Raw genomic sequence first — 19,453 nt, 5'->3', positions numbered from 1 at the left:
ACACGATTTTATATTAACTTAAAGGGGTATGCCGGTGCAGGCTGAAGTTAATGGCTTAATAATATACATTCAGAAATCAATTCCCATACCACGTCGAGTAACTGACAAGATATTAAGATGGGGTTTTCAACTAACACGGAGGGCATATATTTCTTTTCCAGATTCCAGATCCCAAGCTAATTATAAGTGCCACATAGTTTGCCATCGGGATATCCCTTAATCAATGGTATAAATTGTGTGGTGGTGTAGAGGGGGGGGGGGTTGCTCGAATGAGGGGTATAGTTTTGGCTGAGACAGACGGTCCCATATACATTTCCAAATTATGTGTGTTTGAGCCTGGGTGGCCGTAGAGGGCTGGGGTGAGACAAATGGATAACCTTAACCATGTGAAAACTTACTGCTGGGCTCAACAATTATTTTATTCTCCATTTTGCTTTCATCCTTCCCTCGGGCCCGATCCCCTCAAAGATAAATGTTACTCCTTAGTTTCGTGTAACAAAAAGATCACGAAGTCTCACTCTATAGTCTGACGTGGTACGAAGGCACCTACTTTCATCATCTCCTCACCCAGAGACCCACACCCCTCCCCTACCCCTCTGCGTAGACAGTCACAAATAAACTGGCTTCAATTGAGGTGTTTTTTTTTTATCATATGCAAGGTCACCAGTCACACCAACGTTGTCACTATGCGACCGGTGACAGGGAAGTCATCTCTAGTTAATATACCAGCAACCGTCTTAGAAACGAATAGAAACAAGCATTTTTTTTTAATTTGATGATCTAGCTTCAAGGGTATATGAGTTTCCGGTCAGGAAGCTATATCTGTTCACTATATGGTTACTACGCACCATATCTTACCACAGTGACTTTTATACTTGAAGTTTAAGTACAATCTAGTACTTTAAAATGACACACAACTAGTGGGACATGGTCTGAATCCGTGTTCTCGTTCTGTCGATGTTTCTGAAAAAAGAGAGATTATCATATATATAACAAGAAGGTACCAAGATTAGGAATAGATATCCGGTTCTTATTAGAAAATAGCTAATAATGGAAATGACTAAGTATTGTACACGGAGACATAGGCTATGCTATATCTATATCGTTTGAATGAGATGATGCTTACCTACCACAAGCGTATAGGAACAGAGAGGGGGCAGTGAAGGCAGTTCCCCCACTTCCAAAAGTAGTGGGGGGCTCTGCTTTATGATAACACAGACGGATGGTGTAATGAACGAAATATACAGTGTCCTACAGCGACGTAGCCAGGAATTTGAAAGGGGGGGGGGAGCACTTTTTGCGATTGATATGGATTTTCAAAATTGTAGGCACGACTATCTGAGCGGAGCGCCACCATCGGTTGGCGCGGAGCGTACAAGAAAATTTTTGGTTTTACAAACCCCCCAGATGGCCGGAAACGGCCCTTCCCGAATGTTCATTCTGGTTCCCTGGCCTCTTGCTAACTTGAGACACCTCATTCAATATCACTTTTAAACCCAAAAAACAAACGAGTTAAAATAGTACGTAATTCAATAATACATAATGTATTAAAATTAGCAAGGTACACAAGGGCGGCGGAAGCACTTTTAATCTGGGGGGGGGGGGGCACCGACGTCAAAGGGCACTTTGCAGAAATTCGATTGGACTGATGCAGCCTGATATTTAGTACCCTTTATAAATCTTATTGTATTATCTTATTTGCGTATACACATCACTCCATCAACGCCCCCCCCCCCCCCCGTCTTAGTAGTCTTACTTTTCAACTTTTGATACTTGTAGATACAAAGATAGGCCAGAAATGTCTTTGATACAACCATAGCCAGTAATTGTCTTTGATACAACTGTAGCTAGTAAATGTTTATCGAAAAGGCTGTTTTGGAACTTGGAACGCCGATCGTGACAACAACAGGCAACAAAGTGCTGCAGCTCTATACATATAAAGTCTCTTAATCAACGATAGGCTTATTTGACTGTGGAATGTTCTCAACTGAAATTTTATCTGCCTAAACGGGTTCTTAAGTAGATGTTAAAAAGCTGACAAGATCGTATCCTAGTCTTTTTCGGCGGGTAGAGTATTGAATGAAACGGCACGCAATATGAATGACAGCCCAGATGACAGAAGAATAGGTCACCTAATTTAGCCATAATCTTGCTACGCTCATTTCAATAGTTTTTCCTGTCTAGGCTCTTAAACTCGTCCAGCAAGCTTATGGATTTGAATTATGGGTGTTTTAATAAAAAAGATAACTTGGCCAAAAGAGTGTAGGCCCGGGCCTACAGTGCTACATACTGGCTACGCCCCTGATAGTTCAAAATTAGGATTAGATCTCTTACTGAAATATCGCTGACCTAATAAGGTGATCAAGAGTACAAGTTTTATGTAGTAAAAGGGCACATTTCTAACCTGAGGAAAAGTGGGGGGGGGGCACTTGCCCCCTGTGCCCCCCGGTTCCGCCGCCCTTGAAGGTACATGTACAGAGTAGTCTTACTTTTCAACTTCTGATACTTGTAGATACAAAGATAGTCCAGAAATGTCTTTGATACAACTGAAACTAGTCAATGTTAAAGTTAGCCTAATAAGAGAAGGCGAGAGCTATCCAACAATTGCCATCTGATGCAAATTTCTCAAGTGTTTTCTCAACTGAAATATTATCTGCGTAAACGGGTTCTTAACTACATGTTAAAAAACTGACAAGATCGGATCCTATAGTATTTTCGGCGGGTAGAGTGTTGAATGAAACTATCGTGCTACATACTGGTTACGCCCTGATCATATGACATCATTATCAGCAGATTTTGTTTCCTGTTTAAATTCTTTTACATGTTCTTTTACATAATAGGCCTATATCAGAAAGACAAACATAGTGCTCTTTTACAAGTTTTCCAGTAGGATGATTCTTGTTTATTGTCCAATGTCTGGACTTTAATACATTTGACGAACTTAACTGAACTTAACTTAACTGACTTAACTGACTATAAACTTTCATATTTTGTAATACAGCCAGATATGCAGTGGCCTAAAAACAAATATCGTTATCGCAGTGTATTAGCAGTGTAATAATTATTTATAGGAAGTGCGTATCACGTACGATTGCTAGCTTAGCTTCATAACATGCTGTTCGAGCAACAACTTAGGACGACCCATTGAACGAACGTTGTCGACGTTGTTGTGCATACAGTTCGTGACATTCCATAGAGTGCGGTTAGGTAGGCAATATGTATTTTATAACGCAGTGGCCAACTGTAGGCTTGTAATTGGCTATAAGCTAAATTTAGCTAATTGCATCTGCCAAACTAAGTAAGTATAGTTGAATCAGTAGGCGTGAATGTTACTACGATTACAATCGAGTTAACGGAGCTGACGAGTATTCAAGATCAAAAGAGCACTGACAAAATACCATGCTAAAAAAACGACAGTTTAAAAAAAAAATCGACACTGAAAGGGGGGGGGGAGCGGTCGCTCCCCCTGCTCCCCCCCCTGGTGTCCTATCTCGGCTACTGTAACTTCTACAAAATTACAGTTCTTTGCCGGGAAACCCCCCAAATCTCACATGTTTTCTCCCCGCCCGCCCCAAACATTTTGGTAGCTTCCTAAGCCACTGGGAACAAGTTTAAAGAGGCTGTTGCCCACATGATTTATATGATATTTAGACTACTAAAAGTACTCAAAGTTATTTTTTCTGACTGATCGTCCCCCAAATAATTTCCTCACTCAGATTAATTGTTAAATTAAACAACGTTAAATGTTGTATGCCAGGTATATATATATATATATATATATATATATATATATATATATATATATATTCGAATTTATATTTTCAGCTGTCATTGTCGAGGAAGATTTGCGTTGGGATCAGTCTCCTAGCTGTAGTTTTGGGCATAGTTCTAATCGTCGTCTTGTTGAACGTACTTCGATAATAATGCAAGGACTGTACAGACCGTATCTAAGGCAAGTTGATGGCGCCAAAATGTGATACCTGAGATCTGGGCACTCTTTGAGAACATATTCCAAAACTTTACAACCACGACGTTTCTATGAGGGTCTATTTACATGGTAATGCTTACATGCCTTGCAATGGAAAAAATAACACGGAAGGAACGAACTAAGATGTGAACCCTTTCTATGCCTTGCTGTTGAAGCGGAAATACAGATTGGATAAATTTTGAGCAGACGACACTGTTGACCAATCTACTGGGATTTATATGCACACGTAGTTTTCAACGAAATAGCTGACGAATTGAATTATAACTTTAGCATAACAGTAGTTGACTAATAAAACCTAAAGCTCATCTGAATGATTGTAACTTCAATCACTCAATAGTAGGAAACTATAGTATTATGAGGCTGTAGTTATTATTTCTGTTAATTCGCAAATATATTTAAGAGAGCTTTACATGTTTTAGAAAATATCAAGAGTATATATTGTTGAGAATCGTCAGAAAAGTATATATACATAACAGCAATATCTTTTTCATTTTAATTTTACTTTAATAAATATACTGGATGGGAACTGTGCAATCTGGAAAGATTAGAAACGGGAATCGTTGGTATGAATATTAAAAAAGACTTTTAAGGCAGATAATATTACTAATAAAGAAAAAAAAAACAATAAATACTTTCAGCAACTCTTTCATTTCAAAAAGTCTAGGACTATCTCAATGGAAATGTTCACAACTTAGTTGAAATTATTTGAAAGTGACTGTATCTATATAAATATATCTATATTGGAAGGCAAATACCAATTTCCATATAATATGATTATTTGGTCGACGAAGCTTAATAGTTTGAATAGGTAAAGAGTAATAAAATTTAATTAAAACAAATTACATCTATAGTCTCTGGCGTATTAATTGAATAAAATAAAATTTGGTATTGACAATATTTGAAAAAGAGTTTGCACGTCAGCGGTTATGAGGCCTCCTTGTGGTATGGTATATTATGTTAATATATTTAATACAATGTACACAGTATATAGTTACTGGTATTAATACCAGTTTATTGTCCAAAGATAAAACTTAGGCAGAAAATAGGATTTCATATTAAAAATGAGCGCAGATAATAATTCGATATCTATGCTGCTCTCGATTAACGAGATATTTTCCTTTATTTTTTCCCCTTAAAAATGGGAGCGGTGGGGGGGGGGTAGGGGTGGTGGAGAGCTCCGTGTAGACTACTGTGCCCTCCTCTATATATGTCACCATCATGTGTTTAAAAGTTACAGGACACTAGTATTCAGCAGTTGAGCACCTCCTTAAATGTTTGGTGCCCCCTGCAACTCAGAATTCTTGACTACATTGGCCTGATTACATAAGAGGATGCCACCTAATTCTTCATCAATGCAAATTATCCTTATTATTATTATTATTATTGTACCAGTTACTTTCACATTGTTTTTACCGTGACAGGAACCAGATGGTGCTTTCAAAACCAAACTTGGAGTTGCCTTAAATTTTCCTTAATCATTTGTAAACTTAGCAGGTTTTCGGCATAGGCCTTTATAAATATATATATATATATATATATATATATATATATATATAGATGTATATATATATATATATGTGTGTGTGTATGTGGGTGTGTGAGTGATTAAATTGGACCAAGTAGGTCAACTGTAGCGGATTAGTTGTATCTCATCGGTACTTTTAACTATACATTCTATCTTGGACAAGCATGTTGTTGGGGGAAGGGGGCGGGGGAATTTGCGGGGTATTTGAATGTCACTGAAATCTGGCCGTGTAAGTGTAATAGCTTTCCGGTCACAATTGATTTGCCATATACGGTAAATTGCAGCTGATTACTGAGAGAGCACAAATAACATTAACAATAGGGGAATGAGTCATATCAATAGCTTAGACAGTAAATATTTCTATCACTTGCATGAGAATTACGTTTCGTTTTTTTAACATTTGTATTTTATGTCACTTATGTTTCTTGATATTTCTTACTTATCTTCTTTCCTTTTCTGTGTTTATCTTTATCTCTTTTTTGTTGTTGGTATTTTCATGTCTTTACAACTATAGATTAATTACTTCAATGACTACGGTATGTTTTATTCGATTTTTTGGGGCCTTGGTTATCATTTACGAATCGTCTTGGTTTTAATTATTTTTTTGTTGATCATTTTTGTTCTCATATTTAACACGTTATTGAAACATTATATAAACAGGTGCAAGCAATTTGTCACGTGACACGTGTACGATTGGCAATTATAAAAGAAGACAAAAGAAATTTCTTGTAGTGTAATAATTCTTTAATTGTTTTAAATAATATCCCCTTTTCTGTTTACAGAAACCGACGAATAGATCGTTTTTTCTTCCTTTACCTTTTGTATATCAAGATGCCTCAAATCAAAGCGCCGGTTGTGTTTTTATTTTGATTCGGGCAAATTTAACAAAATCCGATTGAGCATATTTTTTTCGAAATAATATTAACATTGATCAAAATGAAATAACAACTTCCTGTATTAAATATTTAAAAAAATAAACATTAATTATGATGAAACCATGATTTTCATTGTACTCAAAACATCTGCATTGCACAGATATTAAGAGATTCTGGTTTTGACGTTTACATTAGGCCGATGCTATTTTATAACCATTTTCTTATGACGTCACAAGCCCCTGTTGGTTAAAACTGCGAAACAAGAAATCACTTCTCGATGCTGTGACCAATTTGAGCATGAGTTACTCGGCTATACGTAGTACAGTATATTTCCAATTCCTATTGAAAATATGTCCACGTGCATGAATCCTGTATTTGCATTCATTATAACTTATGAGCCAGAATGTCTCATTTGAACTTAAACGAGTTGGACTGAAATCTCAATTTATCAAAGGACCTAATTAGAAGAACAGATGCCTATATATCTAACAATATTAGACTGATTTACATACACCATTCTAGGCTGAAATTGTTATTATCATGCCATGCGTTGGTAAGACCTTTCTAATTATCCAATCTGACTACACCGGCATTTTGACGAGAAGTTCCGTACAATTACTTCAAGTACAAACAATATAGCAGTATAAATATTAGAAATTAATATACAAACTGCAACTAATTTTATCTGGGTTTACAGCTTTGCACAGCTCCAACTCAGTGCATTTAATGATATTGAATTATGATGAGCCATCGTGATAAGCCACGCCCCGTTGTTTGGCTAACTGGTTGTGCGTTGAACAGTTGTCGTCTGCCAGTTCTTGAAGTGCGCGCGAGAGGTGAAGTTTACATAAAAAGGCGGGGAACCTTTGAGTGACATAATGAGTGTGCTGAGTTTGGAGATATAGTCGTGGTTAACACAATGAAGGTGGGCATTAACGTGCGTTCAGGATAGAGCTGGATAAAGAGATACATAAATGTTGACCCCCTATAAATATATGAATATTAAGTGTGCTGTTAATGGAGCATTGGAGCATAGCGCTGTAACTCCTGATCACTAATTTCGCATTAACGTTATTAAACGTACGAATCATCTCTAATGCAAATGAAAGTAGAATTCCATGGTACCGCAAACCCGTATCTTGATTAAAAAAAAATCGTCCTTTTTCCGGGCTTGTTATGCCGCACAAACAATAATGAGAGGTTATTACGTAACTGTGTGCATGATTGTTATCAATGATGCTGGGCAGAGATTCAGTGTAGATAATGACAGTGCCTATAAATAAATAAGGGCAGATAAAAACCAGGTGGATCCTACTTTAAAAAAAAGGCAACTTTGGGCGTTTCATCGGCAAATTTTTCCAACCTACCCGGCCGCCGAATATAACTCAAATTAGGAGTCTAATTAATTGATCGCAAAATTGGAAACTCACCTTGATTTTGATGTTTGTTTTAAACAAATGAAGGTAAAGAAGTGATCAATTATTAGAACTTGATTGAATCGTCAACATTTTGTCGTCAAGACACTTAATTACGATGTAATCACCTCTTTGTCTATAATGCTTAATTGTGACCAGTGCTTAATTGTGACCGGTGCTTAATTGAGAGAGAATATCGTTCATATATAAACAGACAAGACACATACACTTTGATTTGCTTCACATCTTGATAAAATATATTATGACTCTTCCACCATTTGACCTTCTGAGTCATTGTATAAAAGTTTTTTGGTTGTTGCTATTGTACAAATTGCAACCCCACCATGATTACCTTATATAAAACCACATCACATTATAAGGATTAGTAATTACAATCAATTTTTTTTTTACATCAGTTGATATATCACCAACTAAATTTCATTATACTTAATGATATACATTTCGTGTGTAAAGGACCAAATTGAAGTCACTTGTTGGGATGTAAGTAATGTTTCTACAGCTATTCTGGTTTTCAAGATATTTCCCCATTGAATATGCTGAATCTCTGGAATGCTCCATTAAGGCTAAATTGATGATGATGATGATGATGATCATTTCAGATCCTTAATCTTTTTCTTTAAGTTCTAGCAACTCATGTTCTTTTAACTTTAAACAAACAACAGAGCACCTTTAAGATGACATTCAACACCAATTGTTTTTCTCATAGGATCCCAAAGCAAGAAAACAAAACTTTTTAACCCGAGTTTAACAATCTGAACAGTTTCAGAGTCGAATAATTTGCTAAACTCAAAGACCTCCCATCAATGTCCTATTAACCTTACTCTGGAAGTACCGGCATCCCCTTAAAACACATTCCGTCAGCTGATGTGGGAGGATGTGACCTCTCTCATTGTAGGTGAAGCTGCCGTACGATGTAACCACCTGTTTGTCTTTAATGCTAAATTGTGACTCATACTTAATTGAGAGAGAATATCGTTCATATATAAACAGACAAGAAACATACACTTTGATTTGCTTCACATCTTGATAAAATATATTAAGATTTTTTTTTTAAAATATGACCTGAGTCATTTATGAAAGTTATTTTTGCTATTTTACAAATTGCAATCCCACCCTGATTGCCTTATATAAAATCACATCACTTTATAACGATTGGTAATTACAAAACAAAATGTTTAAATTGTGAGTAGAGGTTGTAATTAATAAAACTGTGACTATAATATGAATATGCAGTGGAGGAGCTAGGGGTATTGGTCAGGGGGGCGAGAATGGTCTGTAGGGGCGCTTTCGACACTAAGCGGAGCGCCACCACAGGTTGGCGCGGAGCGTACAGAACTTTTTTGAGTAAAGATACTCCCTAGATCGCCGGAAATGAACCTTTCTTAGCCTTGCTAATTTGTGACAAATGTCGATAGGTAGATGAGAGCGCAATAAAAAAGTCAATAATCGCGAATAAATAAAAAGTGGTAAAAAGCTGAAAGGGCGCCACTCCATTTGAGTCCGTCAGGGGGGGCATCCGCCCCCCTGACTGTATGGACGCTCCGCCACTGTGAATACGCAAATCTTAAACAGCTGACATATATCCACAAGTTCCATCACACCATATATTTGTTTGATATTACTTTAATAACAACTGTTAGTACGGAATAAACGTTATTATCGAAATATCGAGTACATTTCCGAATAATTTATCGAGTAGTGTGTACAGTCTACGAAATAATGTTTTCTTCGTACGTGAATGATCTACATTATTCATACTACAGAATAACCTGAAAGAAACAGATGCCACTGTTACATTGCCAGTACTTAAATTATTTATCACACACAAAATTAGTTGCAACTATATGTTGAAACCAAATCTGCAAAGGAACAAACAATATCTGCAAAGAACTTCACAAAGTTAGTGGGATGAAGATTGTGGTGGTGTGGGGGTGTGGAGGGGGGTGGAGGGGAGGTAAAACCGTCACATAACACCACCCCAGGGGTCATCTTTCGTTACTTCTGATCAAGTACAAACATGATGACAGAGATCAATTGAATTGTCCACCACTGGTAGACGATTGGCTGGTCTAGTTAATATGGAGCAGTCCAGCTACGGCCAAAAACAACATACCAAATCTGTCCTGTCTAGTTCGGTGAAACTAAACTTAGTCAACATTTCACGACTGTATCTGTTAGACTGCTTAGAACCGTTGTGCCTGATCAGATATTGCACATGACGCCCGAGCCTTAGATACAAAGATTACAAAGACATTTTTCTTTAAATATTTTGTCTCCGCTCTGTAAATGAAAGACACAAACAGAGAAAAAGAAGCAGTTTTCCTTTTTTTGGTCCCTCACGCAGTGGCAGTGCATTTGTTTTCCTCATAGTATCCCTGAGATCGAAAACCAAAACTTTTTAACCTGAGTATAACAACCTGAACGGTTTCAGAGTTAAAGAGTTTGCTAGACTCGATGACCTCACAATCAATGTCCCCTTAACCTCACTCTGCAAGTACCGTCTCCCGAAACGCATTCCTTCAGGTGATGTGGGAGAATGTGACCTCTCTTCTTGTAGGAGAAGCGGGCGTACATCGCCGCACCCAGACACACAAAGAGGTACGATGCGAAGATCAGGTATCCGAATGACTCAGGGCACGGAAGGCCGATGACGAGAATGAAATGAATCATGTCGAACGAGGACTGCAGAGAGCTTTGGATCCCGTTAAAAATGCCTCGGTGGTGCTCTTCGACGGACTCTTGTATCTGCTGGGATAAGACCAGGTCGAACGCCCAAAGACCTGTCGGACGGAAAAGAATCGTGACGGTAGCCGTGATTGTTTTATTTTTTGTATTTGCTTTGTATTGCTTGTATTTGTATTGTATTGTATTTGTATTTGCTTTAAAAATTAGTAGTCGGAATTCTTTGAGGGTCGCAGGTTGAGGCTTAAAGGAAATGTTTACATTCTGATGCAAAATAAAGCAGCTAACGATGGTGAAATGATTAATTAATGTAAGGAAATACAAAGAAATACATTGTACAAGTCTCAAGACTGAATTTACTTTTGTGTTATCTATGATTCGATGGGTGGCGAATATATATATATAAGATTGTTTTACTTATTATCATTCTGTCACTGTCTTAGGCATAATAATGATAAATGATTTATGTAAAGAGATACAAACAAACAATACAAACAAATACAATACAAACAAATTTAAATACAATACTAACAAAATACAAAAAAATACATTGTTCAAGACGCACGATTGAATTAACTTTGTGGTATCTATGATTCGACGCGTGGTGAATATATATATAAGATTGTTTTACTTATTATCATCCGGTCAATGTCTTAGGCATAATCACAGTTAAGGTATTTTACTTAAACATAGGATGTGGTCTTCAAGAAACGTGTGAATTTTGAATTAAATTTGTGGCTGAGCTTGATTAAATATATATCTGAGACTTGAGGTCGAATTTGGGAGAAAAATTTCATCCCTGAAATGTTTTGCTGTAAGCTCATTAATTGATAGTTAGATCAGGCAAACAAAAGGCCCACTAATACCTGGTTTTATTTGGGGGAAATTTGATTCTTGAAATGTTTTGCTGTAAGCTCATTAATTGATAGTAGGATCAGGCAATCGAAAGGCAATCTAAAATGGTTTCTGCATTGTTTGAATTATCCAGATCTAGAACGACCCCATACTTTTAAAACCCTACAGACACATGCATCTATACAAAGCAACTAAACAAAGATGCTTTATAACATTTTGTAGGTGTCGCTTCAAATATATCACCCATTTGTCACGCAACTACTTTTTCGATTTATTTAAACAGGGGAAAGAAAAAAGCGTGCAACTCACCTATTCTCGAGAGAATCATGCCTCCAAAAAACAGTCCTGCCGACCAATGAGATTCCACGTTCTCTCGATCCGTGACCAGGCACTCGGTGACATTCGCCGTGATGCTCTTCGTGTGGACGAACCTCGCGTCGAACGGACTCCCTGGGACGAAGATGGAGGCGATGCACAGAGACAGCATAGTAATCTGGATAGCGAGGCAGTAGAGACCGCTCCTCACGATGCCGATCCTCTTCCTCAAGAAGGTGAACATGACCGTCCCTAAGATACCAGCCAGCGAACCTAAGGCCCGGAAGATACCCAACATGTATTCGGGCACGCCGAGGGCGTAGCCGTAACCGGTGGTGACGGAATCGAAGCCCATCACGGTCATGTAGAGGCACGCCAGGCCGAACGCCCCCCAGAAGATGTCGTAGGATTTGTAAATCTTCAGTCCGTCGTACGTCGTCTGCAGCCAGTTGACGACGACTGCGACGGGATTCCATCGGACTTTTGGAGACTGATCCGTTGGAGCTACGGGATCAGTTTCTAAACTTTCCGCTTGTGCTGCAAAAGCAGACCAAAATGAGACGAAACAATAGATCCAAATTTAAAAATAAAAAATCAAATTTCAAATAATCAAATAAAATTTCAAATAATCAAATAAAACTTTAAATAGAAATTTTTCAAATAATCAAATAAAATTTCAAATTTCAAAATTTCAAATAAAATTGTTTCAAATGATCAAATAAAATTTCTAAAAATGTTTTAATAGTCAAAAGAAGGTGATACAGCCGAGTCCTTTCTGGATTTGTACGTTATATATTAATATATATTTCGAAAAAATTGCTGAGGGGGAAGTCAAAGCCCACATGTCACACACACACATTGGTGGAGCTTATGATAATCGTACACATTTCCTACTACAGAAAACTAATCTGGGAGATGGTGGCGATAGTTTGAAATGTATCATCATTTTAATGAAAAGAAACCTTTTAATTTTTTTCTTGAACAGGTTCCTTTTGCATGGATGTATTTGTATGATTTGTAAATGTATATTTGTACATGTATATTTGTATTTATATGTTTATTTGTATTTATATGTATATGTATATTTGTATATGTATATTATTTGTATATGTTCATTATGTATTATTATGTATTATTGTATTAGAGTGCATACCTGTGCCGCTTTCTGATTTTTTCTTCTCCGCCAAAGCCGGGACACTTATGTAAATGTTATACAACAGGATATACTCCACAAACATGGAAATGACATTCCAGGCCGAGATGAAGACGCCGGCAGCCACCAGGGAGGCAAAGGTCATGATTTGACCGACCACGATCGGTGCTAAGATATTGGTCAGCAGATCGATACGCCGAACTGATGCATTCAACCCTTTCAAAGAAAAAAAACAAAAAGGCAAAAAGTAAGATTTTATTTATGGCATAGCAAGAGGGTTGGGGGAATAATTAGTACAAATTTACAGTTAGCTGTTATGTAGCTCTTGTAGGGAATGTGATTAATTTTATATACATGAATCCTAGCTATGATATAAATATATTCGTAGCCACAAACACATTAATAGGATGGGGGTTTCCTCTTACACTACATGTGGCATCTACCAAAGGCATACTTTCAATTCCTGGAAAAGTAATATGTAATATGCTCTGATGGAAATATACAAAATGGTCATACATTGGGAAAGATTGCTGTCAAGCATTCAGAAAGAAAAGCTTCTTCAGAAAAGCTAAGAAGTGGTGGGTGGGGTTGGGGGTGGGGGAGAGGAGGGGGTTGGCTAGGAGGGATAGAAGTGCAACAAATGCTATAGTGAAACTTGAGAGGGGAAGATGGAGCCTGGGTTATTCATCACTTAACCTCTGATTTTCTCAAATTTTGCAAATGACACTATACTAAGAAAAAGAAATTATCCAATGAGGTTCACCTTGAAAGAATGTTCTCCTAATGGACAAAAACTTTGATCCGTTGAATTGGACCAAACTCCTATAGATTTAATTTAAAACTTCAAAATGTCAGTGTTTAAGTTATTAAAGCATGGCGAAGAACAGGCATACAAAAATGGCCATTGATGTACTGTAGTGAGCAGCAGCCTAGGGTGGCCAGAAACAGGGAGCCAGCATGTGCTGCTCCTGATGCTAGCATCTATGTATTTGACAAACACCTATCAAACAATATCGGTGATTATTTTAAGCCATGATATAAAAACTTATTGACAGCAAAATTCATCTGTATTATTTGATGTGACACAAAAGGAACAGCTCATATCAGACATGCTCAGAATTTACACTTGTTTTTCTACGTAATTTTTTTTCGTTTTGACACTTTTGATAGGTGAACAAGCTAAATGAGGACCAATGCTATGGAAATTGATATATACATTGAGTATCAACATGTTTAACAAAATTCAACTCCTAACAGAGGTGTTTAGAGCTGTATTCTGGAAATTGGTTGAACCTTTTGACTGAACGATGACCTGTCACTTTATACATAGATCGGATAAACTTTTGAAAACTAACTTCAATGAATCAATACTTCCAAATAGCTCTTTTTCGTTTTTTGAAAATTGTGCAGAATCTGACAGGAGTAAAAATGATACAGCCTTAGATCTCTTTGGACTAAAAAAAAAAAATAGATAAAACAAAATAAATAAAATACTGCATGGTATTGCTCAACTTCATTGTTATTTAACTTTTGCTATTTTTGAATGGATACGTTATTTGTATACTTGTATATTAATGTGTAGTTGAAATAAACGGAGGAAGAAAAAAATAAAAAATAAAAATAAAATAAAATAAAATAAAATAAAACAAAATAAAATTAAATTAAATTAAAAAAAATTAAAAAAAATTAAAAAAATATAAAATAAAATAAGTTCCCTTACCTGCCATATATTCCTTATCCTCTCCGGCAATAACAACAATCCAGTCCTTCTGCACGCATATCTTCTCTGCAATGCTGGTGAGCTTTGCACACACACCCAGGCATATGATTGCTACTGCCAGGATTGCATAGACCCAAGTTGGTAGTTCGTCTCTCTTCACTACCAAGACACACATGGCTGCAGCATTAATGGCCACAAACGAATTTTGAAGAAACAAGGATATCTGAATGGCTGTGAAGGACAAAATGCGACAGAATATGTCAATGACATATATTCCTTGTTGACCACAACTTTCATCTTGGTGGCCCCTCCTCTAATGGCCGAGGTCGGGGCCTGGGGAAGGGTTCTACGAGCAGACGGTATCATCCTCCTCCCCCCTGGAGAAATTTTATATAATTAAAAGTGCTTAGTTGCAAAATGATATCATATTCTGTAACTTTTGAAGGAATTTATGTTTTAAGATTCTTTTTAAGACCTCATTTCCTTCCACATATAATTTAATGTTTTTTTGTTCCATACTCTTTTGGCGATCCTCCAATTTTGTTTTGCAACTCTAAAAAGGGACAAGTCCCCCCCCCCACCCTCGCCATTTTGAATACCATGGGTCTAAGATATCTTGTTGATATGTGACATTTAAGGATATCTCAAAATTTGCAAGCTGTATATATATATATTTATTTTTTATTTTCAGAGGGTAGCTCGTTTAGCAATAGCTAATATTCCACGAGGCCCTCTAATAAGACATATAATAATATAAAATGTATGAAAAGTTAAGAAGTCATAAATACATTAATAATGCTTAATAAAATAATTAAATATATATATATGCTAAATCCATATTAACGAATACCGCAATGTTCAAGGTAAAAAGGAAGCTTTTGATAAGAATTTTCTCTCTTCTCGTCATCTCTCTCGCACCACCTCCTCTGCCCCGTCCCTCTACTGTACCTCCCAAAGGTAATCATGCTATCGTAACCACGACGACTGAATTCGAAGAAAGAAAAACGTGGAAACAAACTTGGTTTGAGTAGGCCATTGTTGTTATGATGGGCCTCAATACTGTAAAAGTTGGTCCTTTATGTTTTCAGTGTCAAGTGACTCACCTCTTAGTCGAGATGTCCTGTCGACCCATCTCCCAACCACTGCTCCAAAGATAAGTACAGAGGCAGTAAGTGAGAAACCATAGATGGCTGTCAGCCTTAAGGATCCATCAATTTCAACCAAGTAGAGCCCGACTGCAAATGACCACATGCGATCTCCCTGAAAGAAATGAGAGAGATGTTATCTGAGAGGAAGATTATCTGCAGTCGCAAACAGTCATACTGACGAATAACTTCATTCCACGAGAATGAAGGGCAAAAGTAGCTTTAATCTCAGATTACAAATTTTAATGTATTTAAAGATGATGTCCTTATCTTAATAGGGCCAGTTACTTTCGGAAGGTCTCATCTTCTCTTTACCTTTCAGAACAAAGCAAAATTAAACAATTTTCCTTCTTTTGTATTGTTAATCCAACAATGTCTCTACCATAAAACCGAATGATGCAACTGGGTGACAAGCGGTTGACCACAGAAGCATTTTGTGATGCACTGTGTTCACCTCTCCTAAGGGGTCATCTCTCTTCCATGAAATGTTGCACTTGGATGCAAACTGGTGCAATATTTTGCAACTTTGGGAACAATGTTGAAGAACTTGGACTGTTTTAGGTTGTATGGCACACAAGAATTTTTTTGTAATATTCCATTTGCCTAGCGGAAGGCTGATCCCCCCTGATTTTATTCAGGTGAAGAAGGGGTTGCTTAAGTCCCCCCAGAAGTTTATGCGGTTGTGCAAACCTGTCCTGTATATACATATGTCGTTTACCTCCATTTCATTAACATAAAGTCAATTCAAAGTATCTCCGGCTGTAGGAATCACAAATGATTTCAGGTTGGTTAGAATCAGAGTAAGGCAAATATGTCACCAAAACAGGACTAGTATTGTTCGATACAGGTGACAAACACCTACAGTGGAATTACCACCTTCCTTACCGGTTTAGAACCTCTGGACATACAATCAGTGTCCATAGCCTAGTGGTGAGGGTGTCCGCATATAAAGAGGGAGGCCCGGGTTCGAATCCCGGTGGAAATTGGAAGTTTTTTCACTGTTCTGGATTTTCCAACTCACTACAATTTCAATTATATTAATATGTATATGTATTGATGTAGATCAATATCGAGATTCTTCCCCACCCCCGCTGATGGGGGAGGGGGTGCTAAAGTCTCTAAAGTCATAAATTTGTATCTAGATTCTTACCCAAGATGACAAAGCTTGGCTGGCGTATACAAAGAACGCATAGGAAGTTAACCATGTCCGTATCGCCGACCAGCTTATTCTTCGTCCTGATTCGACAATCACAGTGTTGATGAGAAGAGAAACATACGTACTTAAAATCAGGTCAAGCAAACATTATTATAATGATTGTCACTTCTTCAGTTGTAATTGTACTACTATATAGTTAAATAAAGAAATTTTAATATAGATCTTGAGCCTTAGTGAGTTTGCAACAACATAATTAGCTTTTTGAATGTAATGCTACAAAAAGTTAATATTGTTTATTGTTTTAATTATAGCAAATCATATACTGTAACAAAGCATCACTGATACCAAATTAGACCAACCAACCGACCCCCCTCCCCCCCCCAAGGAAAACGCCACACTCACATGAGCACATAGCGAGAATCATGGATACGATAATTCCAGCCATTTTGAGTTTACTGTAGTCTTTCCTCTACTTAAGAAAGTAACTGTTGTCCAGGAAAAAAATTTCTCATGTCACAAAATGGAAAAACCTCGTACATATATTGAACAGATCTGTGCATAGCACACTACATTTTATCTTATGCAGTAGCTACTTTAGATGCTAGGTAAAATATCATAAACCTTCAAATTTGCTATGCAAACTGAAACACTTTAAGCTTTTTCTTCCCAGTAGCACCCTTTAAAACTTACCTCAAAGCATTTCTGCAACTGCAAGAAAGACTCATTCCTCTAATAATACATTGTTCCCCTTCCCCACAATTTATCATGTATATGTAAGAGTACATTCTGTATACATGTAACAAACTCATTGTAACATATGTACATATAATTATAGCAATACTATATCAATGTTTGCAGAAACAGATTTTTGTTTTTCAAGTGAAGGATTAAAGGCTTTGAAGACTCGCCCCAAACCGTGTGCCGCCATCTGAAAAAGTTAACTTTCCGTTGCTTGCAAGTGACTTTTTGTTTGTGTCGCTACAAACTGCAGACAGTAATGAAACGTGATACCTTGTTATCTTTTATCTAGACCTGAGATGCCCATCACTGCTATTTATGCTGTGTTGTGGGTATTGACCGTAGCTGCATGTACTGACTGTGCACTAGTGTCTAATTACCAAGCAAGCTAATTAGCAAGCTGTGTGTGTATTTTCTGGAATCGATGGTGGTGTCTAACACTTCTGTTACACCTCATTCGAAACTAGGTCAGATTACCAGCATGAGACGTTTCTTTGTGCGCAAGTCTTCACACCCTTTAAGATCTGTGCTTCCAGAAAGCAGACGAGTACCTGTTTTCTCCTCTGCTGTCTCCTCCTTGCTTACAGTTTGTTCATCTGCTGCTTTCTCATATTCCTGGGCCAATTCATCATTGTCTACAATTGCCTCACTATTAGACATCTTGCAATGGGCTTCTGTTCGATAAAACATCATAAACAGTTAAATATATTTTGTGAACACATATGACCAATCTGAGTTTTCAGCTTTCGAAATTTGTAAATAACATCTGTACATCAGATTCCACTAAACTATATACAGTAACTTGTTAGTGATCGCTTCATAACACAATGGCATACCCTACATTAAGAATTTTTTACAATTATTTACCTTCTAACACAGATAAAAACCACGGATACTTGTGTTTGTCTTTTCATATCCTTCGTCTTTGTTTGGATGAATTTGTATTGCCTATTTTATATTTGTAGGCTAAAGGCCCGGTCACACTATACCGATTTCTTATTGGAATACTATCCGATTTTCCCGGAGGAATCGAAACAGCCTGTTTTCCGTTCGGGTCTTCTAGCCACAGTGATAAAGGACCTGATTTGCTATCTGTTGAGCCATTCCGATGTGGAATAGCCCTCTTCTAACTTTTGATATTGACTCCGTTTCCTTTTATCGGATAGCTATCCGATTTCTCTTCCGATTTTTATCGTTTTTCGATGTGACGTCACTTCAGAATGTAGTCAGTTCTAGAACCCCTCAGATTTGAAGTAGGTATTTGAATGTTCCACTGCATTCATTACATTCACTACCACAAACCTCACTCTTCGGCCTAAAATCGGAAAAATCGGACCATATTCCGATAAAATATCGCTGTAGTGTGACCGGGCCTTAATAGTCATTAACTAGGCCTAGTAACTTACTAGCAAATGTTTTTTCTTGTATGTAACATTCCATTTCCGCAATTTTATGTACCACTTGCATATGAGAAATGAACTTGAACGATTCGGCTAGCCTAAGTAAAGTTACTTCCATCAAACTAGCCTACACCCTACTACTAACTAATGTAAAGTTAGCCTACTTTAATTTGGGCTAGACTAACTTAAACTGTTAAAGTAATAAATAGTAGGCTAGGCTACGCGAAGTTAGGGAGAAGTGTATCAGTTAAAAATATCGGTTGATATAATTCTTTCTACTATTATTACTTACGCAAGTAATGGTAGCTGAAATCAGTGAACTACTAACTCACTGCTGTTTATATGCTGTCTGACGTTACTTTGAAGCTGTACTGTGAATAACAGTGAAGGGTTTCACAAATGTTTCCACTTATAAACAGTACATGTACTATCTAGATATGTACAAAACTAGATACGATATGACGT

The 19,453-nt window shown here is 37.2% G+C and overlaps 1 protein-coding gene across 2 annotated transcripts; it reads right to left on the bottom strand.

The window, feature by feature from the left end:
* Positions 1–9,739: 9,739 nt before the first annotated feature.
* Positions 9,740–19,421, bottom strand: LOC139958977 (ferroportin-like). 2 transcript variants are annotated; one of them, XM_071956444.1, is made up of 8 exons: positions 19,281–19,421; positions 18,140–18,262; positions 16,845–16,930; positions 15,653–15,809; positions 14,550–14,780; positions 12,830–13,045; positions 11,671–12,213; positions 9,740–10,604 (listed from the first exon to the last, which is right to left on the bottom strand). In XM_071956444.1, the coding sequence occupies exons 2-8, from the start codon at positions 18,246–18,248 to the stop codon at positions 10,291–10,293; spliced, it is 1,656 nt and encodes a 551-aa protein (XP_071812545.1). In that variant the 5' UTR covers positions 18,249–18,262; positions 19,281–19,421; the 3' UTR covers positions 9,740–10,290. The 2 variants fall into 2 exon arrangements, with proteins under 2 accessions (XP_071812545.1, XP_071812546.1); XM_071956445.1 differs by having other exon boundaries at positions 19,317–19,418.
* Between the last annotated feature and the right edge of the window lie 32 nt (positions 19,422–19,453).

Source organism: Apostichopus japonicus, chromosome 18 (genome assembly GCF_037975245.1).
Source record: "Apostichopus japonicus isolate 1M-3 chromosome 18, ASM3797524v1, whole genome shotgun sequence".
NCBI classification, from domain to species: domain Eukaryota; kingdom Metazoa; phylum Echinodermata; class Holothuroidea; order Aspidochirotida; family Stichopodidae; genus Apostichopus; species Apostichopus japonicus.
The sequence above is the reverse complement of the archived record's forward strand: the minus strand, read 5'-3'. Positions and strand labels throughout refer to the sequence as shown.